Source organism: Cornus florida, unplaced genomic scaffold, assembly GCF_030987335.1.
Source record: "Cornus florida cultivar Cherokee Brave unplaced genomic scaffold, ASM3098733v1 CherokeeBrave_3.0.0_Hap2_Chr02, whole genome shotgun sequence".
NCBI lineage: Eukaryota > Viridiplantae > Streptophyta > Magnoliopsida > Cornales > Cornaceae > Cornus > Cornus florida.
Genome location: NW_026775572.1, coordinates 13,167,625 through 13,194,564, shown reverse-complemented (window position 1 = coordinate 13,194,564; position 26,940 = coordinate 13,167,625). Strand labels below are relative to the sequence as shown.

The 26,940-nt window shown below is 35.8% G+C and overlaps 3 protein-coding genes across 6 annotated transcripts; all 3 read left to right on the top strand.

Moving 5' to 3' along the window:
- Positions 1-686: 686 nt before the first annotated feature.
- On the top strand, positions 687-8,802 carry LOC132293708 (uncharacterized). 3 transcript variants are annotated; one of them, XM_059791294.1, is made up of 7 exons: positions 687-900; positions 2,771-2,939; positions 3,816-3,951; positions 5,230-5,406; positions 7,161-7,259; positions 7,418-7,660; positions 8,284-8,802. In XM_059791294.1, the coding sequence occupies exons 3-7, from the start codon at positions 3,883-3,885 to the stop codon at positions 8,692-8,694; spliced, it is 999 nt and encodes a 332-aa protein (XP_059647277.1). In that variant the 5' UTR covers positions 687-900; positions 2,771-2,939; positions 3,816-3,882; the 3' UTR covers positions 8,695-8,802. The 3 variants fall into 3 exon arrangements, with proteins under 3 accessions (XP_059647277.1, XP_059647275.1, XP_059647278.1); XM_059791292.1 differs by lacking the exon at positions 2,771-2,939; XM_059791295.1 differs by lacking the exons at positions 2,771-2,939; positions 3,816-3,951.
- Positions 8,803-9,945: 1,143 nt separating this feature from the next.
- Positions 9,946-16,442, top strand: LOC132293707 (uncharacterized). 2 transcript variants are annotated; one of them, XM_059791291.1, is made up of 4 exons: positions 9,946-10,122; positions 10,244-12,884; positions 12,987-13,654; positions 14,809-16,442. In XM_059791291.1, the coding sequence occupies exons 2-4, from the start codon at positions 10,454-10,456 to the stop codon at positions 16,129-16,131; spliced, it is 4,422 nt and encodes a 1,473-aa protein (XP_059647274.1). In that variant the 5' UTR covers positions 9,946-10,122; positions 10,244-10,453; the 3' UTR covers positions 16,132-16,442. The 2 variants fall into 2 exon arrangements, with proteins under 2 accessions (XP_059647274.1, XP_059647273.1); XM_059791290.1 differs by having other exon boundaries at positions 10,244-13,654.
- Positions 16,443-17,652: 1,210 nt separating this feature from the next.
- On the top strand, positions 17,653-26,309 carry LOC132293705 (F-box/kelch-repeat protein At4g39590-like). The gene is made up of 5 exons (XM_059791289.1): positions 17,653-17,814; positions 18,922-19,020; positions 19,131-19,376; positions 19,512-20,347; positions 25,642-26,309. The coding sequence occupies exons 3-4, from the start codon at positions 19,295-19,297 to the stop codon at positions 20,159-20,161; spliced, it is 732 nt and encodes a 243-aa protein (XP_059647272.1). The 5' UTR covers positions 17,653-17,814; positions 18,922-19,020; positions 19,131-19,294; the 3' UTR covers positions 20,162-20,347; positions 25,642-26,309.
- The last annotated feature ends 631 nt before the right edge of the window (positions 26,310-26,940 follow it).

The window sequence follows — 26,940 nt, the reverse complement described above, 5'->3', positions numbered from 1 at the left end:
CACACTGCATAAAAGTTCACTTAGCAGGAAAAAGGCTTTGCTATTGTCATATGAGATCGAATTTATCAAGACTTAATTGCACTATTGATATGCAGATTTTTTAGGTTCACCATGATCATACGTAATGTTATTATACCTGCAATATAATAACAGTATTTATACTGCCTTTGAATCTAGTATTGATACTTTGCATAGGTAAGGACATTTTAGTCTCAAAAGATAGACTATCACCCCCTCGGATTGGTTGAGGGTGTTTTGTGCTTGCAAATATTTGAAAGGTAAGTTTATTGTAAATGATGAAAAGTCAAGAGAGTTTTTCTGCAATTCACTCTAAAATTTATAAATTTACGATACAAATTAGATGATTGATCCGAACCATCCGACTTTCTAAAAATTTCTCCTCATCATTCAAGTTGCAAAAAGTAAAATAAATAAATAAATAAAAAATGAAGAAGAAGAAGAAGAAAAAAAAAAAAACTAACATTTCACCAATACTCTTTTAAAAACCAAAAAGGAGATTTTTAACCATTTTAACCAGCAGTGTCGGGGAAAAAAAAAAAAAAAACCAGCAGTGTCGTAGGCAGTTCCGCCTGATGGGTCCCACTTCTATCTGGGCCGAATCCACCCGAATAGCAGGACTCATTTATAATGGGTCACTCCAACTGACAATCTTCCGCCCAACAACTGGCCAGACTACAATTCTTCTGGAAATAATTAAAACCACACCATATACATACACACAGTCACATATATATCCACAATACGGTCAATACCCCCATTGATTTCTTTCGGTTATATCGCTGAATATTCATATAAGTATTATCCGTATATTCTCTCATCATTTTTATTGTTCACGGACATTCTCTTACATGGGGCTCTCCACACGCTTCTCTACACAAGGTATGTTCATCATCTCTCTCTCCTTTTGCATGAATCGATCTTTTATATATGTTTCTTTCTTTCGTTCATCTCATCATTTGATTTGTTCTAACTTTGGTTCGACCAAACTGGTTGATTTTAGAATTTTTTATTATATTTATTGTATGATCGGCAATGCTTAGTTATTATTGTTTCTGTTTAATTCTCCATCTGTTTTATGTTAGTTGTAATCATAAATTTTTTTGATAAGTATTAATTGTGATCATAAATCGATTCAGATTTGAACCAACTCCCTCTATTATTGAGTATTTTTTTAAAAAAATTTGTCAATTGAGAATAATCAGCGTGTCTAAAATAGAAAAAATAAAAATTTAAAATAATAATCAGTGTGTCTGTTGCTTGTTATGTCAAGAATGTTGGATGGATAACCATCTTTTTTGAACCAGTAACCATCTTTTTGTTTGGAAAGAAAGGAAAAAGGGTAAAGTTCTTGGCTACACTGGTGGCTGGCCACATGCAACCTCATTGGAGCTTGAATTTTTGGAACTCTTATGATTTCGAATTTCATATCATCTCATTTGCTGATTCAGAAACATGCGTAAACTAGTAAACTGTTCTCTTCATTTTTATTTATTTTTAAATAATTTAATTTAGCTATTTGGTTTGTTTGAAAGGAGGCTAAATTGCTACTTTGTGGTCTCTAACTATGATAATTACACAAAGAATAAAGTGCTTTTGTAGATGTCTGAGCTGTTAATTATTGTTTAGGGTTTCGTTAATACAGAGTAAAAGTGTAAAGGCTATTCAATATTACTCCTGTCTAAATTTAGATGCTGGGAGGAAAAGATTAGAGACAGACTAACATAGGATTAAAAAGACTTCTAAATCCATATAAAAAGGTTATATGTATAGAGATCCATACATATACAGATGTGGAAATCCATTCAATGCCAACATTGATTCCTCCATGGCCGTACACCAATATTTGACCCACTTTCAGCGACAATGGATTTCAATTTCAAATTTAGGGCACAAAATATTGTTTTCCCAAAATTAAATTTAGGGCGCAAAATTTGGTTGAATTAAATTGTGGTTTCAAATTGATGAATTTGATTCAGTGAACTTTTTGAGCCTTCTTCCCTCTCAAAAAACCCCTCTAAGAAGAACTCACAGTCTCTTCCCTGTTTCCATCAGACAAGATATTGAAGGGCCAGAGGATTTTAATGAATATTGAAGAAGCAGGGAGAATATGCAAAAATGAACAAATGGGTACCCCCCCACCCCACACACACACAGTGGTTTATGATGGCAGGAGTTGCGGAAAGAGGGAAGAGGTAATTTTAGGGTGAGAGTCATATAGAAGTTAGAAAGAAAGTGGTATTTTTGTTATATCACATAGATATAAAATTGACATTTAAAATAATTAGTAGAGGTAATTGTGTAATTTTATTCCAACAATGGGCAACTTTCATATTAAACAAAAAAATTCTTTGACAGCCTTAACGGACAATTAATGAATAGGGGCTAATTTTATTTTTGGCCAACTCTCTGACCAATTTTTTTACCAAAGTTTAATCTGTGGGTGCAAAGAATAAACCTCAGGGAAGGTTAGGGTAATTGACCCTCTTTTTTTTGGGTTCTTTCTCATCTTCTTCTTCTTCTTCTTCTTTTTCTTTTTTTTTTTTTTTTAATCTTTTTTTCTATATTGATTGTTGCTTGTTATGCTTTAATATCTTTTCTTGTATGGAGATTGGAAACACTTTCTATTCCTGAGAAATATTTATAGTACAACAACCCCTTAGGATTTGGTATCCAATAAAATTAACACAGCTTGCTTACTGTGGTGGTAAAAGTCTTACCCACTTGTCATAATATTCATTCCCTTCTGCAGAGAGTGGTGTTCTTGCAAGTGTGAGAACCTTCCATCTGCAGTGGCGCCAATGAAGGCACTTTGATGGATAAGTCAGCAGAAGAGGGAAAAAGAAAGAAAAGAAATATAGAGAAATTGCATGTGTGTAATGATGTCTACTTCAGCTTGTTGGCACCTCCAATTATTATAGGTGACCTATCTATGCAGCAGATAAGGATCATGCGAAGCACTACACTACCAACTTTATATGTCCAATATGGTTGGACTCTTCATATGAAATGATTTAGAATTCAATAGGCATCCCTAAATAGATATCTCCAAAAACGATTCTGGTTTCCTTGGACTAGCAATGCAAATTAGTATGTCATTGATATTACCCAAAACCATAAAAGGCATCCAAACAACATTGTAGGAAGGCTTAACTTTTATGCTATGATTGGTTGGAGGGAAGGATTGAGGAGGGATGGAATCGATGGATGAGAGGAGGGATGGATGAAGCTTTTCGTGTTTGGTTGGAGGGAAGGGAAGAGAGGGAGGAAGCAAGGAGGCATGAAGCATCCCTCCTTTCTTCTTGTTTTTCTATTCCCCCAATTTTGGGGGGAAGAGAGGATAGAGAAAATGAATAACTACCTACGCATATACAATTTTCAATTTTAACCTTTAAAAAATAAATCAAATGGATATCTACCTTTTATTATTTTATACAGGGAGGGTATATTGGTAAAAATATATATAAAAACTCTCTTTCCCTTCCTTCCAACCAAAAAAAAAAAAGTATCACCCCATCCATCATTTCTACTATCCATTCCATTCTACCAAACAAAAAATGGGGGAAACACAGTCCCTTCCCTAGGGATTCTTCATCCATCCCTCCGCCTATCTCTTCCATCCATTTTTCCATCCCTCCAACCAAACAAAGCATTAAATTTCCTAGAGCCTATTCAAACAAATTCTAACCCAACCAACATAATTACAGATTTATTTCTTCTTGTCTTTTGCTATTATAGAATAGTTTTGGAATTTGGTAGTCTGTTAAATGCCTTATCTTACGTCTGAAAATGTGCAGTTTTTTCTTGGTGATTGATTCTGTAAAACCAATTCGACCTATCCTATCTTCATCAAATTTTGAAAGAATGTCTTCCAAAAAATTGCATGGTAGTGGTTCAGAGAAGTCTCTGCCATTTGAGGAACAGCAAGCTAAGGTATTTAACAATATCTTAAAGTATTATTAGTATTGGTTTTTTCTTCATTACATCATCATAAACTTCATAAAGGAAATAAATATATATATTCAACCCATAAAATTATTACACGTCCCTTAATTATTAATGCAAATCTAATAGTTTTTTCCCCCTGAATGCACATGTAATAATTTTATGGCTTAAAAAAAAAAAGAAAAAAAAAAAAATGAGCCTTGAAATGATGACAATATTACACATGCGTACTGGAAAAACAGTTATTACATGTGCAATAGTAACTAATGCAAGGGCCAACTATTTAAGGCACAAAAATGTGTCACCTACAAGCGTGAGGGTTTTCGGTTTTAATTTCAACTGACAAACTTTAATTGGAAACTGGATGCATGACTCTCAATGTTATCGATCATTTCCACTAGATTCGACGGAAACATGTTTTAAACAGCTTTGTTTCGGTGTAATTTACTGAGAAACATATTGAAATATTAATCACATTTTCAAGTTAATAGATTTTGTGTCATTTACCAATTTTACAAATTAAATCACGTACATGTAGGGCTACTGGCCTGATTCAAATTTATAGTTATTAGTTACTGAAAGAAAAGCACCACTCCTCATCTTTGAATTGTATATCTTCTTTGATTACGCTTCTAGATTCAATAGTATGTTGCAACTTACAAATATATAGGCAAATGTTGCAAATATATAGGCTTACAGTCAAATGCACTGATCTATATGTCTAGATCAGCTTGCAATAACTTGCAAGTTGCCTGATCAGGTATTCTTATGCTATGTGGTATACCATGTTTATGGTGCTACACATTTGTGACAATGGTATATGTTATCATTATGCCTTACTTGTATTCCTTAAATTATTCTTTGTAGTTGTTTTTCAAGATATTAAGATGTCACTAGATGTGAACTCTTGGTTTACACAAGTCTTTCTTTCTTTTGTGATTATTTAGTAGCCTCAGCCATGCGTATGCATCTGTTGTACAAATATATCCAAGCATTTTCATGCATTTACAAGTATGTGCTGTTCTCTATTGTGTCTGGAAAATTTTCTGGTCCAATGGCATTCCACATTGATTTTTAATACCTTAATTACATCCTTCATTAGGCCACTTAGTTACAAAAATGATCTTATTCAGTTAGTGATTCTCTTTCATTTGTTATGTGCGTTTGAAACTTTATTGTAATTTAGAGGCCTATGGAACGTCAAAATAAAATGTTTGCTTGGGAGGATGTATAATTGGTGAATTGATGGGTTGCCTTTCTGTATAGATCAACGAGATCAGAAAGCTGATCGGTCCTCGTGCCGACAAGTTTCCAATATTGTGTTCAGATGAATCAATATTAAGGTACCTCCGAGCAAGGAACTGGAACACAAAGAAGGCAAGCAGGATGCTCAAAGAAACCTTGAAATGGAGGCTGGAATACAAGCCGGAGAAGATAAGATGGGTATGCATTTATTGCTTATTGGTTTTCTTTCTTGTAATCAAATTCATGATTTAAATATACCAAGCCTGAACACCACATGGACAAAGAGGGGTCATTGTTGAGAGGTGTTTAAAGTCTATTGAGCTATAGAGTTTTGGCATTTATTGTGCACACTAATAATTGTTAATGCCTCTGAAATTTAACTATAGCTTCTCTCTTTTCCCATTCTATTGGTATTAGCTGAACAGTAACACGACCACTTCCAAAGGTCTGTGGGCGTCGACGTCCTCCATGGTCCACACTAATGCCATCTGCCTCTCTAAACATGGGGCATTTACCACTGCCCCCAACACGAAGCCCAATACAGTCAGACAAAGTTGCTGGATGAAATTAAGTTCAATTTCATACATGAGCTTGAACAGTGTAATTAAGTAGCTAAACATTGGACCTATTTCTTTTATTTTAGTTCTGCTGGGATTAGATTTTATATTTCATTTTTCTGAAGGAAGTTATTCAGTTTGGAAATGTCACACCTCAAACCCAGAAGCCCTAAGGCCTGGCACAAAACCAAGACTCAAATCCCGAGGTAAGAATAGGACTGGGGTATGATGACAATTATCAATATTATTCTCTTAATTTAATTAAAAAATACCTACCTTTTCCATGACATAATAAATATAGCTCAAGAAATAGCCGTCTTATAATCGTGCAGGACTTAATTATACAATACAACAATCCTTACAAATTTTATCAGATGATGATTTGAAATACAATACTTATAGCTGATAAATAACATTATTGAAGATCTAGGATAAAAGCCTTAAATAAATTGAAACTGCAAATCTTAGTGCCAGGTAATGATTGTCTTCAATTAGAGTTCCATCAATGTCCTAAGTTTAAATATAGTATGAGTAAAATGAAGAGTGAGCTCGATAGTCTAGCAGAAAAATTACTGCATGTTATATCAGACATGTTACTGAAAATAAATTCTATGGCAACATTGTTTATAAATATTAATATTTAATACATAGTAAATGTAGTTTGTGTTATTGTTATACTTGAAACGTTCACATAAATATATTTCCAAGCCTGTATCATAATTGTATTTTTGACATTCCCTGCCTCTCTACTTTTATTTTAGTTTTACTAAAGTTACATTCCATATATTCAGTTTTAGTCGTTTTCATCTTAAAACCTCTTGATTCTAGAGCTTCTATCCAAATTTCTTATTAAGCGCTTATTTTTAGTCTCGTCAATCAAAACAATATCATCAACATATAGCACACACCAGGGGATCTCATCTTGAATGTGTTTTGATTAATCCAAAAAATATCAGCTTACTGTTGATCCTTGATGTAAATCTACAATAATTTGAAACTCACACGTTTATCACACAATTGTTCTTACCATGGTTACAGATTTATCTTATCTGTCCTTTAGCATGCCAATATATGTATTTGTAATTCCTTTCTTTTATAGAACTCTTACAGTATTTGCAGGGACCATATTGTAGGTTTTCTACAAATATTTAAAAAACATATCCTCCCCTGGACAAATCCCAGTTGCTTGTAAAATATTGTAATTTCACACCTTAGTTGTTGGTCAATAAGTCTCTCCCATGCAAGCAACGTAAATTAACAAAATTAATTTGGTGTTGGATCGTTACAGTGAAGACCTTGTATCCATGACCATGGTTACTAATGATGATTATGAAATGGGCTCCATATGCATATAATTTACTGCTTCTTAGATTATAGTTTTTTTCCTGGTTCTAGGAACACATTGCTCAAGAAGCTGAGACTGGAAAAATTTATAAAGCTAACTACTGTGACAAGCATGGAAGGCCTGTTCTAATCATGAGACCGGGTTTCCAGGTATATACCGTATATGTTACTTATCAAAAAAAAAAAAGAAGGTATATGCCGTATATGTTATAGGATGACAAGCACATCTCAGACTACATCAATTAATACCATTACTACCTTATTAGTCTAATTTTTGTTTTGGCTATGACATTACTGCGTGTTGTCAGAATACAAGCTCGATAGATGGACAAATCAGATACTTGGTATATTGCATGGAGAATGCCATAATGGATTTAAATCCAGATCAAGAGCAGATGATCTGGCTAATTGATTTTCAAGGTTGGAACATGGCATGCATATCGGTGAAGGTGACTAAAGTAACAGCTAATGTGTTGCAGGATCATTACCCAGAGAGGCTGGGCCTTGGAATCCTCTACAATCCACCTAAAATCTTCGAGTCCTTTTGGTTGGTAGGTCATCATATCGCAATTTATTATGATTTTCTCACCTTGAGATTTAATGCTGGATAGTTTTGAGCTTTTAGATCTACCATACCCGATGAATCAATTGATTAAGTGCTTCATATGCATCTATAAAATGACAGTGGTTAAAGGGTTGTACTCTACATATTATTCTGATACTGACATAATTTTAATTAATCTGGGAATACTGAATACCATTATCTCAGCTACTGCACAGAGTTGAAATTTATGACTGTAAATGAAATTCAAAATAGTCATTTGAATTCCATAAAAAGAAATACTCCCTCCGTCCCTCCGTGACTCAAACATGACACTTTTTATGGGACGGAGGGAGTATATTGTATTTGCGCATCTCGAGGAGCTCAAACTGTGGATCACTTTCTTTCTAAATTCCTCCTTTTTTTATTCATTAAGGAACACAGCAATGTTCTGAGCAGGAAAGAAAAACACATTAGTAGCTTAAAGCAGTAGCACAGCTTTGAAAAAGTAAAATACTAAAACTTTACCTTCCCTGCTTTTGTTCCTTAAACATATTAGGCCCACTTGTTCCATATGAAAAAATCATATCAGTTCATCTTCTTTTCCAATTTTATGAGCAATGTTTCTTGCAGATGGTGAAACCATTTCTTGAGCCCAAGACACACAAAAAAGTGAAGTTTGTCTACTCCGACGACCCACAAAGCCGAAAGTTAATGGAAGATCTTTTTGATATGGACAAGCTGGAATCTGCATTTGGTGGGAAAAACTCAAGCGGGTTTGACTACAAAGCTTATGCGGAACGTATGATAGAAGCAGACAAGATGAGGTCTGAGAATCTAGCGACTTCTGGATGTCCGTCTCCTTCACCATCAATTATGTCGGACTTTGGTTCTGAGCTTTCTGAGGAAGGTGGATTTTCATCTAATGACGAAAATGCTTCGAACTTGGAGGGTGTTCATGAGAAGACTGAAGAACATCCCCCTGGAAGCAAAGAAGTAGCGGGTGTTGTCACCAAAGAAACGAAGATTGGTGAACCAGCATGAGTTGTGAATATATAGATCTTGGTTAATCATTTTATTTTATTGTATTTTCAAATTTTGTACGAATGACAATTATTAACCTTGTTAGCTGAACACAATTTTTTCCATGAAGATACTACTCTCGTGTTTGTTATTAAAAGTAGTAGATCAATTTGTGATTATGCTTAGATCACAGGTGAAGAATCAAATTGCTGCTGAACATCTTAAAATAAGAGTTAAATTATGAACACTTATTACTATTATTATTGACTAACCTCATTAATGAAGAAGAATAGTTTGTAATGCAGCTAAGTTGAGGTTGCCAAACACCAAAAAAATAAAAATATATATATTTTACAATCAAACCAATGGATCCTTAACCCAAGCTAATTGGGTTAAAAATTAATTAAATAAAAGTCCAGCAAAAAAAAAAAAATCAATTAAACCTAAAGTTAAAAGTCTATAATAGCACAAGCATGTAGTAAATGAAACATTCCTCACAATTGTGATAATTTAAAACACATACATGATTCATACGATCCAATTTCACACTATTTTTCACACTATTGATGAAATGTTAGGTAACTACACATAATTAGGGATGCCATTTATATATATATTAGAGACATGTCACTTTAACCCGTCTCGTTAGGGTCCTGATCCGTCTCACCCCTATTATATTGGGTTAGGATCATCATCCAGGGTTAGAGGCAAATTTAGAAAGATAGTTTAAAACATGTCAAGTCTTGAAGTTGGAGTAGATATTGAGTGCACCGGACATATCATGTCACCACTGGTATGACATGTCAATGAAAATCAATATAGTTGAGAGCAATTTTTCAAAAATAGATGGAACCAATTTCATTAAAAAAAAATACATTTTTATTGACTGAGTATAACAATGACATGACATGACATCCTTGGCGCACTAAATATCTTCTCTGAAAATGCACTTCGGAGCCCGGCCCGTCTCGCCCTTATTGAGACGGAATTGGTATAACACCCCTAAAGCTTGATAAAATATATTTTTATATATTAGCTTCTTTTTTGTTTTTTTCCCTTTATTTCTTTTGAGAATTTTAAATTTTAACAATATAGTTGTTATTGTGTTAATTAAATATTTGATTATACTAAATTTTTATTACCGAGTGCAAAATTAAATAAGTTTGAGGGTGTGACAGGTAATCATCCTTCGCAAACAGGAAAAAAGTAGACAGAGAAACAGCTTTTAATTGTCTCAATGCTTATTTTCTCATCTTTTGGGACCTACCTCTCGCATGTTCCTTTCCATCTCTCGCATGTTCCTTTCCATTTCTCTTTCTCTCTCTACAATTCAATATGAAAACACAGACAAGCGTATATATAGCTGTTGCTGAGGCAAAAAGAAGATTGGATTACAGAAGAAAATAAGTGCTTTTTGGTTCCCAAAATGCTGATCTCTGCTCAAAGCTGGTAAGTCATTTCTCTCCCTTTTTTCCTTCTTTCGTTTCACGTTCATTTTCTCTCGCTAGAACATTTCAAGTGTAACAAACCCATCACTTCATCTGAATTTTCCTCTCCTGATCCTCTTCAGATATTGAATTGGGCATGATCGGCATCACATGATCCTTCTAATCGGCATTTAATTATTTTTTTAAGTGCGTTTTCGCTTTTCAATTTCATTTAATCTGTGTATTTTGTGGGAGTTGATTCGAATTGATGTGATGGGCATTGGGTTTTTTTCAAATTTTCATACGAAACATATTGGAATCAAAAAAGGACTTTTAGGGTGAGAGAGAGAGAAATGGGTGTTGAATTGATGGAGATTGGAGTGAAAACAAGGAGAGTTGTAATCGTGACGACCAGAATATGTTACAGATCAGTTTGCCATCACCCATTCCTTTTGGGTATGGTGTTATTCTTGATTTTTCTGTACAGATCATTTCCTTTTTTGTTTTCCCTTTTGGTATCTGCTTCCCCTGTTTTTGTTTGTACTGCTGCTTTGCTTGGAACCCTTTTGAGTTTGGGGCAGCTGAATGCACCCGAAATCCGGAAGGAAGAAAAGAGACCCTACGAATTGCGGTCTTTGAAAACAGGAGTTTCGAGAGATGCCATTGTAGTTGAGAGAGATGACAAATTTTCTGTAGAGAGGCACCCCGGAAAGAGAAGGGATGTAGTAGAGAAGTCCATTGAGAAACCAAGTTCCACAGCGAGTAATGTCAGTGATAGTGATGGTAGTTTTGTTGATATTGCACCATCTATCAAGGGGAATTCCAGGGAGATTCAATTTGAGAAGCAGGTGGATGGGGCTGCAGAGAGAAAATTACATGATTTGAGATTTAGAAAGAAGGGTGAAATGAATGAAGAGAAACTGCGTGTTGGAATAGATCTCGAGCATAAGTACACTCGGATTCCAAATGAAGCGGATGAAAATATTGATGCAGAACATGACAAGTCACCAGTGGAATTTTTCCATTCCCCTATAGCAGATGACTTGGTGACTTCTCCAGTTTCACCATGGAAACAAGTAGACAAGGAGGCGGAGGACGCATACGAGGATGATGATGAGGCTTCATATTTTGGTTCTGATCGAGCAGAGAGTTTCTCTCCTGACACTTCCATAGCTGACATCCTGCCAATGCTTGATGAGCTCCACCCGCTTTTAGATATAGATGCTCCTCCACCTGCTCATATTTCCCATGATGGCTCTGATGCCGCTTCTGAACGGTCTTTGAAATCCAGTGACGACATTAATGAATCGGATGAGGATCCTGAAAACCAAGAGGAAGAATTTGGTGATGATGATAATGATGATGATGAGGAGGAAGAAATGCACTTTGGCAAAATGGATAGAACTAAATCTGCTATCACATGGACAGAGGATGACCAAAAGAATCTCATGGATTTGGGGACCTCTGAACTGGAGAGGAACCAGCGATTGGAGGTTCTTATTGCAAGGAGAATGGCAAGGAAAGACCCGAAGATGGTGGCTGAGAAGAACTTGATAGACCTGGAAAGTTCTGATCCTGCATTTAATATTGCACCCATTTCTACAACAAGATGCAATCCATTCGACCTTCCTGATGATTCCAATGACAATATGGGGTTACCGCCAATTCCTGGGTCCGCTCCATCTATTTTCGTACCAAGACAGAACCCTTTCGATCTTCCTTATTACTCGAGCGTAGAGAAACCTGATCTCATGGGAAACAGTTTCCAACAAGAGTTCATGACATTTCATCCCAAGGACACAATCTTCCGAAGGCATGAAAGTTTTAACATGGGACCATCATGGGTTCGGTCCCCAAAGCAGGAGAAGCAAGAAATCAGGTTTAGACCTTATTTTATACCAGAGCGGATGCCTTCAGAAGGAACAAGCTATTCTCCTTTCCAAAGACAAATATATACTCCCTTCCAAAGACAATTAAGTGAAATTAGTGAGTCCAGGACAAGTTCTGTTCTTGAAACTGAATCAATTTGTGAAGCTGGTGATCATGAAGATGAGGAACTCATTTATGAAGATCTTTCTCAAGAAGTGCTGGTCTCCAACACAAAGCGTGCTTCTGAGCATGTTGAACATGGTACTCAATCCTCTGGAGTTTTAGATTCTGTGAAGTTAGATCAAGTTGAGAAGAGAGAAATTGAACCCAATGACGTTGAAATTAAATTGGGGGATCCGGAAAATCATCATGAAATGGGATTAAGCGTATCAGAAGCAGGAGGTGTCGCTACTCTGGAACATAACACAGGTGAGGTTTTTCTGAATCTCTCCAACACAAAACATGCTTCTGAGCATGGTGAACATGGTGCTCAATCCTCTGGAGTTTCAAATTCTGTGAAGTTAGATCAAGCTGAGAAGAGACAACCCAATGAGGTTGACATTAAATTGGGGGATCTGGAAAATCATCATGAAATGGGATCAAGCTTATCAGAAGCAGGAGGTGTGGCTACTCCTCTGGAACATAAAACAGGTGAGGTTTATCTGAATACTGGAGCAGTTGATAACAGTAGTAAATCAAGCTCAACAGCATTCATAGAAGTAAATGAGAAGATCTTTTATGAAAAGGAAGTTGAAAGATTATCAAATTTGGAGCTAAGAGAAGGCAATCTTATTGAGGAGTCTGCCGTTCCAATGCGACCTTTGCAAGAAGAGTCAGATATCCACATTACCAGTGGGTTGGTGGATGACATTCAACACAAGGAGCCTGTTTACGATTCAAGCCCACCGGCAATTGGTAAGAGCCTCTCTTCTTCCTCCATTTCTTCTGATATGCAAGTAGGAATATCTGAAGCTGGTTTGCTGCCAGTATTGGTTAAGAGAACCATTTATTTTGCAGATATTGAAAAGGATACTCCCAGTAATGAAGAGATATTGGCAGGATCATCGCAGTTACATGCAGCAGATGAAAATGTATTGGGATTGAGGGAAGTTACAGAGATAAATGAGCATGATGTATTGGATGTTGGGTTTTCACGAGTTGACCAAAGTGTTGACAATGCAAATGCATCAATGGTGCCTGAATCTGTTGTTGAGCGTGCTTCAATTAATTCGGAACCATCTTCAAATGAAGTTCCCTCATCGAGCTTTGGTGCAGATATACATGTTGTGTTCCAGCAAGATGTTGGTGAGAATGTGGATTCTATGGCTTTCAAGTCTAGATCTTCTGGTGATTTAAATTTGACTGCACCTGAGGAGAAAAGACCTTCCCTGGTTGTTGAAAAAGTTTCGGATATTCATCATAATTCTTCTAGGACAGAATCAATACAGGAGCACTCGGTTGATAAGGTAATAGCTCTTCAGTTTGAGCACGACCATCAAGTTCACTCATCGAATTCCAATGCAAATTTCCATGCTGGCACCCACCAAGAGGCAGATGAGAATCTGATTTCTACACAACATCCTTGTCCTTCAGACGAAAAGTCCACACTGGAATTAGAGAAACAGATGCCTTTGACCAATAAATCTATGATCGAAATATCTTCTGACAATCATGAAAAACCGCAGGTAAGTCATAAAATTGAGAACTTGATCTATTTCTCTAATGATTTATTTTTCAAATGTTCAAATTCATTATGTCCATCCTTTTCTTTCCCTAATATTTTTTCCTCATTTCTGCCAATATTTGTCACTATTTGCTGTTAGCTGTCTGCATTGATGCATACAGTACATAGTGGGTAAATAGCTTAAATGGTCTCTGTAATGTCAAATGCTGAGATGGATGCTAGGAGAAGAGATAAGGATAATAATCAACACGTGAGGAAGAAATTTTGAGTGATGCTTATTAGTGAGAAAATAAGAGAAAGTCAACTTAGTTGGTATAAACATATTCAACATTGACCTATAGATGCACAGGTGAGAAAAGGTAGATTGGTTTCTATAGAAAGTAAGAGACAAAGAGGTCGACCAAAACTAGCATAAAGTGGAGTAATATGAAATGATTTTAAAAAGTTAAATCTAATAGGAGAAATGAGTTATGATAGAAGAATAGAAAAAGGGAATCCATGTGGCCAATCCTGCTCATACAGGACAAAGGCAATGATGGAGAAGTTACATAGGTGTCCCTCAATTTGAGAGAGTCACTCAGAGATACCTATGGTTTGCCAAGAATACACCATGGAACTTCCGCCCTTTTCCTTGTCTAGAAGTAAACTGATGGCTTCGTACAAAAACTGTTTCAGTAGCTAATAACCATCAGTAGTGCAGTATGAAGTTGAAAAGGCAATACATCATAGTTATATCAAACAATGACTTTTTCAATAATAATTAATCATGTGTATATTTAATTCTCATTGTATTTATGCTAAACTCCCGTGGTGCATAAGCTTGTCAAACAATGTGGGTTATCTCTTAAAATTGATGAAAAATTATATACTATCTGTTTTTATAATATATATATATATATATATATATATATATATATATTGACACAGTTGTCTTTTTCACTATACTGGGTAGTGTATCATTATTAATTGAACATTTATGATTGTTTCATCAATTAACATTCATGATAGGATCATTCAAGAATGCAAGTATTGGTTGGTCTGTTATGATCACATTAGATTACTTCTAACTTCTAAGGCATTCATTTAAAGATATTTATTTTATTTTTGTATCAATGTAACTAAATATTAATCATCATTAATCTGATAATCAAGCAGGAGTTATCGATTACCCAGGTGGAGACTATTCAGGAAATAAGTACTACCAGTGATTTGAAGGTGTCAGAAATTCAGGAGGCCAATAACACGGTTTCATCAAATACCTACTCCTCCATAACTCCTGACCCTGCCTCCTTTCCACCTGAGGTTTCTGTAACCAAATCAACTACAGGTGTAGCAGAAGTAAAAGACAACAATTTTGATGGAATTAAAAATCAGAAACAAATTCAGATCTTAGATCACTTCAATCATCCGTTGGAAGCAAGTGGGTCTCATGTCAGTGTGCCAAATATCACTGAAGTGGTGGATGAGATCAAAGAGATTGACGAAGGATTGCTTGAATTGGACACAGTTGGTGACTCTGGTGTCAAAGAATTTGGAAGAAACTTGAATGAGATTGAAAAACACTTGGTTCCTGTTGTTGAAACCAAGTCTGTGGGAACTGTTGCAGGTATTCGCACACAGAAACTTGGGGCATCTAGTGCTGAGGAGGAGACTGATCCGTATCAAGAGGCATCTGAGATCCTTGGGGCATCTAGGGCTGAGGAGGAGACTGATCTGCAAAAAAATAGTGAAGTTGAGCTTGAACATTCCAGGATAAACCAAAATCCAATTGCAGAAGAGTTCAATTCAGGTATTCCTGTTCTTGAAGCACGGTCAGTTGAAGAGATTGATTCCATGTTGAGAAAAATTGGACCAGTGTCAACGAAAACTGAAGTTGAGCTTGGAGAGTTGGAGATACCCTATCAGGGTCAAACTGAAGTAGAGATAAATTCTGGAATGCTAGCTCTTGAAGCGCGATCTCTTGAGGACATCAATTCAGCCTTTAAGCAAATCAGAGAAGAAGAAACTAAAAAACCCATTGTTATCACGTCACTCCATACTGAGCTGATGCGAGAAGCATCTGAACCTGGGTGTTCTGAAGCAAGATCAATCAAAGATAATGATTTGGCTTTTAAACAGCCCCATGAAGGAATGAGTGTTGAGAAACATGTCCTTCCTAGTGTAGTTGATGACAGGCATGTTGTCAAAGCAAGTTCTCTAGAAGATCCCTTGGCTCTCAAGCAAGCCTTGGGAGGTAATCCGGAAACGCTGCTGAGGTCCAATTCTGAAGATGGAACAGCAAAAAGTGAGGTAAATGTAGTGAGTTCCTCCAACGAGATTGAATCAAGCATCAAAGAATCTGATGCGGTGGAAACTAGCACAAGCACTGCTGAAAAGCCAGGCCATGGAGTTCAAACATTTGAAGCTTTAAGTTTGTCTAATGCTGAAGGGAAGAAAGCGGAATCTCATGAATCGAACTCCGGTTCTAGCTCCAAATAGAGAATGAGAAGGCAAGAAAGAGAGAAAAAGACGAAAGCTTTTGTTGTTGAATTTTCCTCTGTGAGATTTTTCCTCAAATATAGTGGGATTTTTGGTCTTCTAGTTTGGTTACTAATGTTGTTTTAACTAAAATGGTAGGCCAGTTTTGTTTATGTTGCATGGAGGAGTCCTTCAAGAATGAGTTTAGGTTTGATTTCTTGAAGTGTGAATTTGTCATGTCGAACTGTCTTCTGAGAGTGGGTTGTTTAAGGCTGATTGGGGAAAAAAGATTTTACCCCTTCATATTGTATATTATATTTTTTGAGGTAGAAGTAATCTCTTTTCTGAAAACAAGTATATATCTCAAATATGGGACTGCCTTAAATCTTTTTGAACATAACTTCTAATAATCGACTGTCAATCTCAGATCTCTCTCCATTACTAATATGGTCATCTGATGGTAATGTTTAAACTTCATTTATTTTTTATTTTTCTCTTCATGAATTTTACTAGTATCACTTACATTTATAGAGGATTCATAGTATATACATTGTCTTCCATCCCATTTTGAGAGAATTCATTTACAACTAGGTTGCACAATAAATGTAGCTTACTTATTTTTTTTTTTTTTAATTAAATTATATTACAATTCGAGAAAGGTCAAAAGTTGAATTAATAGATGTAAAAAGTCAAAACCTAACACTCCAAAATTCACTGAAGGCACTAATCCACTGGTCAATTGAGGCATCTGCATAGTAGCTCACTTGTGTAAGAGTCTCTTGCCTAAATAAAAATAAACTAAACAATTTATCTCTGTCTATATACATATATATATAAAGTACAAAAGCTTCAGTTTATTATTTATTTGTAATGCTTTTTTAATAATCTAAATTTACCTTTTTTATTTTATTTTCTTTCTAACTATTTCCTAAATAGTTTCACTACATTATTTATTTATTTTTCAACTCAATATATTATTTATTTATAACATATTTTTAATAATATAAAATTACCTTTTCTATTTTATTTTCTTTCTAACTCTTTCGTAAATATAAACTTATATTTTCTTTAATTCTATTCTAATTCTAACTTTTATTATTAAAAGTACAAAGAGTACATTATTGAGTTTCAATACATTATATCATTTTATCATGTATTTTTAATAATATAAATTTACCCTTCTGTTCTATTTCTAACTATTACCTAAATACGGAGTAAACATTTAGGAAAGCTAATTACTCCGTATATTACTATATTATATTTCTAACTTTTCTTATTATAATAATAATTTTTTTAGATTTATTAAAGAGTTTTACTAAACAATTTATTTATTTTACAACACAAAATTATTTATTTAAAATGTAATTTTAATAATATAAATGTACTTTTTCTACTCTATTCACTCTACCTCTTTCTTAAATACATGTAAATTTATCATTTTTCTAATTCTTCCCACCATAAAAATAATAATTTATTAAAGAATTTCAAGTATTATTTATTTATTTTTCAACATAAACAGTATATAAAGACGGCACAGTCTGTTTTCCATTCCCTCCTCACGCACTCTCATCCTGCAAGGTGCCATACACACCAATGGTGTAGAGGAAGCCGATGTATCTCCAACGACAATCACCGACAAATCAACAATCAACAGAAGTCGCTGTTTTCTTCTAGGGTTTGTAGCATAAGAATCGAGAGAAAATTGTAAGTCAAAATTGTCTTCATTACATTTATGCATGATTCTAAGGCTCACTAAACCCCTGTTCGTTTCCTGAGAAAAATAACGAGATAATTTTCCTGAAGCCTTGGGTGTTTTCTAATAAATGGCAGTAAATTTTTTTGCAATTTTCTTGACAACTTTGATAAGGGATGCAAGCTTGCATGATGATCTTAGGCTGTTGTTAATTTGTATTTTGTTCAATTTTTGCAATTATTCTTAAAGTGGATGAATTCTAAATGGATTATCCGTCTGTTTCTTTGTTTTATCCTGAAGTCTTGAATTTTCTTTTTCTTGCATAGTTATATAAACAAGAGGAAGAATTTCACTATCCTTTCTTTCCTTTTCTTCCCTATTTAATGTTATTATTTCGTAGTTGAGTGAAGAGTTGTGTTTTTGTACCTACAGTTTGTTTCTGTTTGGAGGGTGTTCCTTTAAGAGTGCCTTGATATTTTATGGATGGTTTTTTTTAGTTTTACATAGAACCTAGGCTTCAATTAAAGATGCTAGTAAAACTTCAAGAAACTATCATTTGTAACAAATTCAAGAAGATTAAGGTTTGATAGTTTATTAGATCTACCTGCAATATCCACAAGGCCAAGGGATTATCATGTGTGACATTCGTCACAATGCCCTGTAGCACAAAATGGTTTTGCCAATTATGGGCTAAATGTCTAAGTTTGTGATGATTGTCCCAGTTCCATTTCAAGCCTATACTTTCAATGGAAATTTTCTATCTCACATCTCAGCATCTCCGTCACTTTTGTTGAGGTGATTCTACAGATGCATACATACATATATACAAATAAACATACCGACAGAAAGAGCTTTTTCACTTACACACATGCTTACGTTTTTCCATTAACATCTTCTGTCTTGTATACATGATTATCTTTCTATGATAGGACCCTAGGAAAATTAAACGCCGAGATTTTATATATATATATATATTTGTAGCATATTTGGGGCTTCTTTTTTTTCTCCCCCGAAAAATAGGAAGACATTCGTGAAACACATATATGTAGTTCTGCAAATTTCAAATACCAATGCTTTTTTCTTTTTTCTTTTTTCTTTTTTTTTTTCTCTTTGTTTAGGGCAAACAAAGGAGACGAAGGCGTTTGTTTATCAGGGAAGTGAAAAAATGTCTGTCATCTATGCAACTGCGTCAGATGCTGAAGAGGCAAATAAGGAGAGTAAGTGTTTCTTTTGTTGATTTTTTTATTTTATTTTTATTCTTTTTAGTATATCCAAAATACCAATGCTGCAGTTCTTTTTTTATATTTATTATTGTTATTATTTTTAGGGCAAGCAGAGGAGACAAAGGTGTTTGTTTATCTGCCCGTTGGTGGACAGAGGTACATTGATGCACATGGCAAGAGGAGACAAAGGTGTTTGTTTATTGGGTGACATTTACCTAAGAGAGGGGATGTGCTAGATGAAGAGGCAGAGAAGCTGCGGTCTTCTTTAATGTCTGGATGGTCATGGATTCCCCTGGATGATGATGATGAGGTGGCACAGAGGGAGAATTCCTCATCATCAAATGAGATCAGTAAGTCTTTATTTTTTTTTGTGTGAGAAAATGAGAGTAGTAGTAGATCTTTTGGCTTCAAATGGTATACCATGGACTTCAAGGAGGAGCATGGTAAATGTAATTCTTCTTCTTCATCTTTCTCTTTGTCTCCAGCTATCGAGATTATGCATCCTGGAGTTCCCAATTTGTTCACTGCAGTGGCCTTTGGCTCTCTAATCTACCTCATTGGCGGCCGCTCCTGTTGTTCCATCTATCATGCTAAAGTGTTCTATTTTGATACTGCTCACCCTCACCAGGGTTGGAAGGAAGGACCTTCAATGATCACTGGCCAATCTGAGCCCTCAGTTGTCGTGGTCCTTGGTAAGATTTACGTGTTTGGGGGCATGGACATTGATAAGTTGCCGTACGCGGAGGTTCTCAATCCCACATTAAATAGATGGGAAGAGTTGCCGGAACCTCCGCACTACCTGCCAAAAATCGTAGAACCAGTGCACGCACTTCTCTCTGATGGTTGTGACAACAGACGCATTCTGATTCATCCCTGTAATACAAGGGCCTTCTTTTCTTACAATATAGACACCGGCTCATGGGATGTGTTTGACGAATGGTTTTTTGATAACTGGTCTGAGAGGGCAGTGGCCGTGAACGGTGTGCTTTACTACTGCGTTCACTCCAATGTCTATGCGTATGAGTTGTTAGAGCGTAAACGGTTCACCAAGTCAGTCAGGGATTTCAAAGCAGCAAGGATAGTTTCCCGCCTCAGGAATTTGAATATCCTCTTCCTTCCTATTTGTTTCATATAGGAGGCAGTAAACTTTGCTTGTTCTGGTCTATGGATCACGTGACTGCCATTTGCACTATATTCACAGTTCAGAGATACGACCCATTGTCTTGTGGAGAGCCTGATTTTGTTGCTGATTTCAAGTCTGTGACACCTTATTACGCCGATGGCTACCGCGGCCATTGCAAGAATTGCCTCGTCTCTATAGGTACAAGTCTTTGGATCTTTAACTTTCTGATTGATTTATTTTTCTATGCTTTTGGCCATTATTTTGTCTCTCTCTGTTTTTGTTTTTGGGTGTGACTGAGACTGACATGTGTAACCGGAATCTGTAGTTGGTTTTGGCATTAAGTTTTGTCAGAAGTAATTTTACCAATGGTTGGAGAATATATAAATATTCTTCCCGAATAAATCTATTGCTAGTGATTGTGGCTTATATTTATTCTTATGTACTTGCCTCTTTGTTATTTTGGTATGATCATATTTCACAGTATTTGTATTTATTCTTTTGGTCAATCTATTGGTTGTGATACCCCCCTCACCCTTCTTTTTTTTTTTTTTCATTTAACAATTTATCTCTGGTCATCTTCCTTCTACATTTTTTTTCTCCAGTTTATTTAAATATTGACTGGAGATGCGATTTTGATATGTTAAGTAATGATCTAGCTTTATTTCATTTACTTTTTATGATTTTTCTATAAGCAAATCTCACTGTATGGGCCAAAAGCTATGTCACAACCCATGTACTATACAATCACCAAAAGTCAAAAGGAACACGTGTTGCTTGAGAAAAAATTACAGAATAATATACTGCAGAGGACTCAAATACACCACATTTGGCGGAGGGAGTACACATTCCATGCCTTCCTCACCCGATGCTTCAATCGGCATCCTCTCCATCCCAGGCATGATCCAAACAATCCTGAAAAACACAAAGGCTTTATGAATCAGAACTCCCTTATGATGATGTGCGATGCTTTAGAAGATGGAAAATTGTCTAGTCTCTACATCTTGGATAATTCCTTTGCTTTAGGTTGCCAGTAGTATTGCCTCTAATGCTATAATCCAATCAAAGAAAGCCACCTTATAGGGAGCTGTTGCATGCCATGTGCTATTCCGGGTGAAGTCAGGTGTCTGCTTGTTAGTGTTTCTCTAACAAGATTGCTGTCTTTGTCTACTTGTTTCCTCCGTCTACTTCTTGTCTTTGTCTACGTAGAGGTTTTGTTAGCAGTTTTGTATTTTTAGTATCCTGACTATTCCTACTAGTTCCTTAGTCTCATTATATTTTCTTTCGGATAAAACATAAAATTCTTGTCTTTTGGTGCATTATGATTTAATATTATTATTGGCAAATTTGATATCTATGGTCTTTTAAGTGGTCAAGTAATTTATTTATTTTTAGTGAAGCTACGTGGACCTTTTTTTATATAAAAAAAAAAAATTCCTAGATTAAAATTTTGTTCATCAATCAGCAGCTGCAACAAAACAAGAGGAGTAACCCTCAAGTAACAAAGACTGGCTGCACAACCACATCTCAAGCAAACAACTCAGCTTTCACACCAAACATCAACTGAAAAAAAAACCCACTTCCAAAAACCACAAACATGAAGGACTAAAAAAACAGGACAACAATCAGTTCCACGGAGAGAAGCCACTGGGAAATCACTCCAACGGCACACTACTGCCCACATCTACTATCCCAACCTCACAAAGCTCAGACCACAGTTCCAAGCACCTATCAAAACCATACCAGCATCCCATTCCAAGCCAGATAGAACAGAGAACACAAAGGCCCAGACTGATTAATCCCCCACATAGTTTTGAGTATCAGACACATTAATCTTCAATATATCCAAGGTTTCAAACAAGGCACTTTTAGCCACTTGAACAACTCAAACTTGCCTCAGAATGGAGAACTTGATTCCTATTCCACCAAATTCTCCAAATACAAAGAGTGAAAACTATTTTAGCAAGCTTTATACCTTTGCCCCTGCTGTTGGATATGAGCGAGTGAATTAAATGATCAAATGAGTTAATTGAAGCCCAATCCACTGCAGCACATTAGCCAACCAACCCCAGGCCTGTTGAGCAAAAGAACACAAGAAGAACAAGTGCTAAATAGTATCACATACTTGTCTGCAATTTTAACAGATTGAAGTAGTAGCGATCCCTCTTTTCTGCCGATTAACAAGGGAAGGGATTTTATTCAACAAAATCAAAGTAACAGTATAACTGGCTGCTGGTCTGCCCCCATTCCATACAAATGTTGACCAATCTTTCTTGAGATAATGTGCTCTACATAGCTGCCAAAATCTTTTAAAATTTGGAGCCCCTCTCTTTAAAAATAATCTCATCAGTCCCTTGTTGAATAGAAACTGAGGATATTCTATTCCATATATCAGCAGATAAAGAGGTTAAATCCACCTCCCATCTTGAATTACATAATTAAAGGAGCAGTCCTTTGGTAAATCAAATTGTCTCTCAGTGTTTTACCCATAAGCTTGAATTAAAGAGGTTCCATGCCACGAATGGTCTAAAAACAACTTAATAGAAAGCCCGTTTCCAATTTTGAAATAGACATTATTCAGCAAAACTTCTCTAACTTCAATCAAATGCTTCCAGAAAGCTGAGTGATAATTTTCAGGCCTACAAACCCACTCGGATGGAGACTGAATGTAAATAGCTCTAGTCCAATTACACCACATGTTATTTTTTCCTTGAATAAGATCCCAGAAGAGCTTACATTTAGCAGCTCTATCAATGTCCAAAGCCTTTCTAATCCCAAACCTTCCCTTTGATTTTGGTCTAGTCTACACCTTCCATTTAAGGAGATTCTGGAATTCTCCCTGCAGCCCCAAATAAACGCTCTGAACTTCTTCTCCATCTCAGCAGCTGTCATCAAGGGGATCTTGAAAGCACCACACCAATGATTCTTATTCGTTGAAGGTCTGCAGTCTTTATTCTTTAAACCTTTATCAGTCATAGGCAACCCCAAATTAGAAATTGGAAAGCTGCCATGCTTCATATTGAGAATTCTCATAATACTTCTCCTTATTTTCATTGATTTAGATAGAAACCCTTGACATTCACACACAAACCAGAAGCATCTTTAAACTTCTGCAGACCTTAAGGATATTCCTATCAACACCACAACTGGCTTTGGTGATAAGAATCAAATCATCAGCATAAAAGCAAGGAGAAAAATCCATCCCCACCCTCTTCACAGCTGAACAGTTTAATTCTACCTTCAATAGTCTCTTTCTGCACCATATTAGAAAAGTACTCCGTAATGAGACTAAACAATAAAGGAGAGAGAGGGCAACCTTGTCTCAAACTTCTCTTGGGTTGGAAATATCCAGCAGATGAACCATTAATGATTATTGAAGTATGGGACAGACAATTTTAGAATTTATAAAATTCTATATATACGAAATAAAAAAATTTAGGGGGTACGTTTAAATTTTTTAAATTTTTAGGCAAATATAGAACGAGAGAGAGTCGATTAGGTCATATCAAAGTATGTAAGTGGGAGCATTCGTTTCTTGGAGTTATTGTATCGCTAGAAGATTGTGGTTGAGGAGTCTGATAGTTGGACTTGGATTGCCAACTCTCAGGGGCAGTTTGAGGTGAGATCTTTCTTTAGGTGTCTCTCAGATGATCCTAGAGTTTGCTTTCCTTGGAAGTCTGTTTGGCACTCTAAGGCTCCTCTCAAGGTGGCTTTCTTTGCGTGGACCTCTGTTCTGTGAAGGATCTTAACCCAGGACAACTTGAGAAGGAGGAACCAGGTGGTGGTCAATCGCTGCTATATGTGTCTTCGTGATGAGGAAACAGTGGATCACCTTCTTATTCATTGTACCATGGCTCGTGATTGCTGGGACTTAATGATTGGGCTGTTTGGGATGCTATGGGTTATGCCGGGAACCGTTGGAGGGTTTCTTGAGGCTTGGAGAGGTTGCCAAGTGGGGGCCCATATTCGGGATGCTTGGAGGGCTACACCTCTCTCTGTGTGGTGGTGTTTATGACTTGAGAGGAATAAGAGATATTTTGAGGGAAAGGAGATGTCGATTTCTTTGCTTAAGTTTTCTGTTCTTTCTACTCTTTTTTGTTGGGTTTCAGGGAGAGATCATAGATCTTTAGAGGAGATTTTTGATTTCCTGGCCTCTTTGCAGACTTAGTTGCCCTTTGTGGGTTTTTGTATTCCTTTGGGTTCCGCTCTCCTTCTGAGCTCTTTAATTTGATTTTACTTATCAATGTTATTTGTGAAAACATAAGGGAGGTCCCTGTAATTTAGCCTTTTTTTAGGGAAGTTAGTGTAATTTATCCCTAATATTTGCCTGCAATTAAGTAAACCTCAAGATGTTATCTTATCTGAGATATAAATTAAATTACCTTGGCCTCCCCTGGGTTTGGCTTAATTTCCTCCAGTTTAAAGTTTTTAAAATACGGTGGTCAACCTCCCTTGAGGTGTGGTTGACTCCGAATACCTTTGTTAATTGACCATTTAGCCAATTAAAGAAAATTTATAAAAAAAAAATGACAAAACTACTGTCAAATGCAGCATAATTATATATATAATAATATATATCTTTGGGTTAAATTAAATAATAACTTGTTTTAATAATTAAAAAGGTTTAGATATTATACGTACATCTAATAGTAGTATAGATAGATATTATTATTTAAAACAATTCTAGCTCCAAATAGAGATTGAGGATGCAAGAAAGAGAGAAAAGGCGAAGGCTTTTGCTGTTGATTTTTCCTCTTTGTTTTTTTTTTTTTTTCCCCACAAGATAGTGGGATTTTTGGTCTTCTAGTTTGGTTATCAATGTTGTTTTAATTAATGGTAGTTCAGTTTTGTTTTTGTTGCATGGACGACTCCTTCAAGAATGAGTTTTGGTTTGATTTATTGGAGTGTGAATTTTCTTGTTTAGTTTTGTCTTCTGGGAGTGGGTTGTTTGAGGCTGGTTGGGGAAGAATATACCATGGAACTTCCTTGTCTAGAAGTGAACTGATGGTTTCATACAAAAACTGTTTCAGTAGCAGATAAATCATCAAGAGTGCAGTATCAAGTTGAAACGGCAAGATGTCGTAGTTATGTCAAACAATGGCTGTTTCAGTAATTATTAATCATGTTTATATTTAATTCTCATTGTATTTATGCTAAACTCCAGTGGTGTATAAGCTTGTCAAACAATGTGTGTTGCTCAATATATTGGGTAGTTTATCTTATTTTATCTCTTTAAATTGATGAAAAATTGTTTTCAATATGTTTGTTTTTGAGATTGGCTCAAGTGTCTTCTTCACCATACTTGGTAGTGTATCTTTTATTAATTGAACATTTCTGATTGTTTGATCAATTAACATTCATGATAGGATCACTTAGGAATGCAAGTTTCGGTTCGTCTAGTTATGATCACATTGAACACTTTAGGCATTCATTTAAAGATATTTATTGTATTTTTGTTTTAAAGTAAGTAAATATTAACCATCATTAATCTGCAGGTGGAGACTACTCTGGAAGTAAGTACTACCAGTGATTTGAAGGTGTCAGAAATTCAGGAGGCCAATAACAGGGTTTCATCAAATATCTACCACTCCCTAAATCGACCTCCTGTTCTAGCTACGAGACAGCAAAAATGTAGTGAGTTCCCCCAATGAAATAGAATCAAGCATCAAAGAATCTGATGTGCTAGAAACTAGCACAAGCAGTGCTGAAAAGCCAGGCCATGGAGTTCAAACATCTGAAGCTTTAAGTTTGATGCTGAAGGGAAGAAAGCGGAATCTCATAAATCGAGCTCCGGTTCTTGTCCAAATAGAGAATGGGAACGCGAGAAAGAGAGAAAAAGGCGAAAGCTTTTGTAGATGAATTTTCTTGTGTGTGACTTTTCCTCCAATATAGTGGGTTTTTTGGTCTTCTAGTTTGGTTACCAATGTTGTTTTAACTAATGGTAGGCTGGTTTAGTTTATGTTACATGGAGAACACTGGACTCCTTCAAGAATGAGTTTAGGTTTGATTTCTTGAAGTGTGAATTTTCTTGTTCAGTTCATGCCTTCTGCGAGTGGGTTGTTTGAGGCTGACGGGAAAAAAATAGATATTCTGGCCCCTTCATACAATATTATATTTTTGGATGTAGAAGTTACTTCTTTTTTGAAAACATAGATATTAAATATGGGACTGTCTTAAATATGTTTGAACATAGCTTTTAACAATTATTTTGGCAAGAAACACAAGTCACTCACAAACTTACTTTGTTCTTTAAGAACTCGAACTCTCGTAATCTATTTTATGAGGTAGATGCATATGTTAGAGGTGTCCATATCGGATCCGAATCGAAAGTGAAGTGAGTATTAATAGGTGGGCATGTAGCACTACCTAATAATTTAAGTTTTTAGGTCAGTGGACAAACGTTCACTTGTTACAATTGGTATCAGAGTCATACTTCGTTCTTAATCCGTTGTCGTGCTAAACGCTCCGTTTGGGTGTATCCGAGTTGCCGTTGCGGATAGTTAGGGTAGTCCAACCGTAACAAGGGTGTTGCGAGTTCAAGTAGTGCATGATCGATAGCACGAGGGCATTGGTAACAAAAAACTATAAAAGCAAGAGTAACCGTTTCTCTTAATTTTGATTCCATATTTCTCAAGCTTTACCTGACCTACTTATTTTCTCTTTTAAACTTGCTTTTTTTCTTTTTCTTTTTCCTTTTTGTTACCTTCTTTGCAATTTGAGTTACCAAACAAAGATGGAAATACATGGGTTACTACTAACTTACTCGAGAGTCCAACCGTCTTGTTTAAATTATC

Excerpts from the sequence above, each read along its gene's own strand:
- LOC132293708 (XM_059791292.1), top strand. The coding sequence starts at position 3,883 with ATGTCTTCCAAAAAATTGCATGGTAGTGGTTCAGAGAAGTCTCTGCCA. Across the intron at positions 7,260-7,417 it reads TCATGAGACCGGGTTTCCAG|AATACAAGCTCGATAGATGG; the intron begins GTATATACCGTA and ends GCGTGTTGTCAG. Across the intron at positions 7,661-8,283 it reads TCTTCGAGTCCTTTTGGTTG|ATGGTGAAACCATTTCTTGA; the intron begins GTAGGTCATCAT and ends TGTTTCTTGCAG.
- LOC132293707 (XM_059791290.1), top strand. The coding sequence starts at position 10,454 with ATGGGTGTTGAATTGATGGAGATTGGAGTGAAAACAAGGAGAGTTGTA. Across the intron at positions 13,655-14,808 it reads ACAATCATGAAAAACCGCAG|GAGTTATCGATTACCCAGGT; the intron begins GTAAGTCATAAA and ends ATAATCAAGCAG.
- LOC132293705 (XM_059791289.1), top strand. The coding sequence starts at position 19,295 with ATGTCTGGATGGTCATGGATTCCCCTGGATGATGATGATGAGGTGGCA. Across the intron at positions 19,377-19,511 it reads CTCATCATCAAATGAGATCA|CTATCGAGATTATGCATCCT; the intron begins GTAAGTCTTTAT and ends CTTTGTCTCCAG.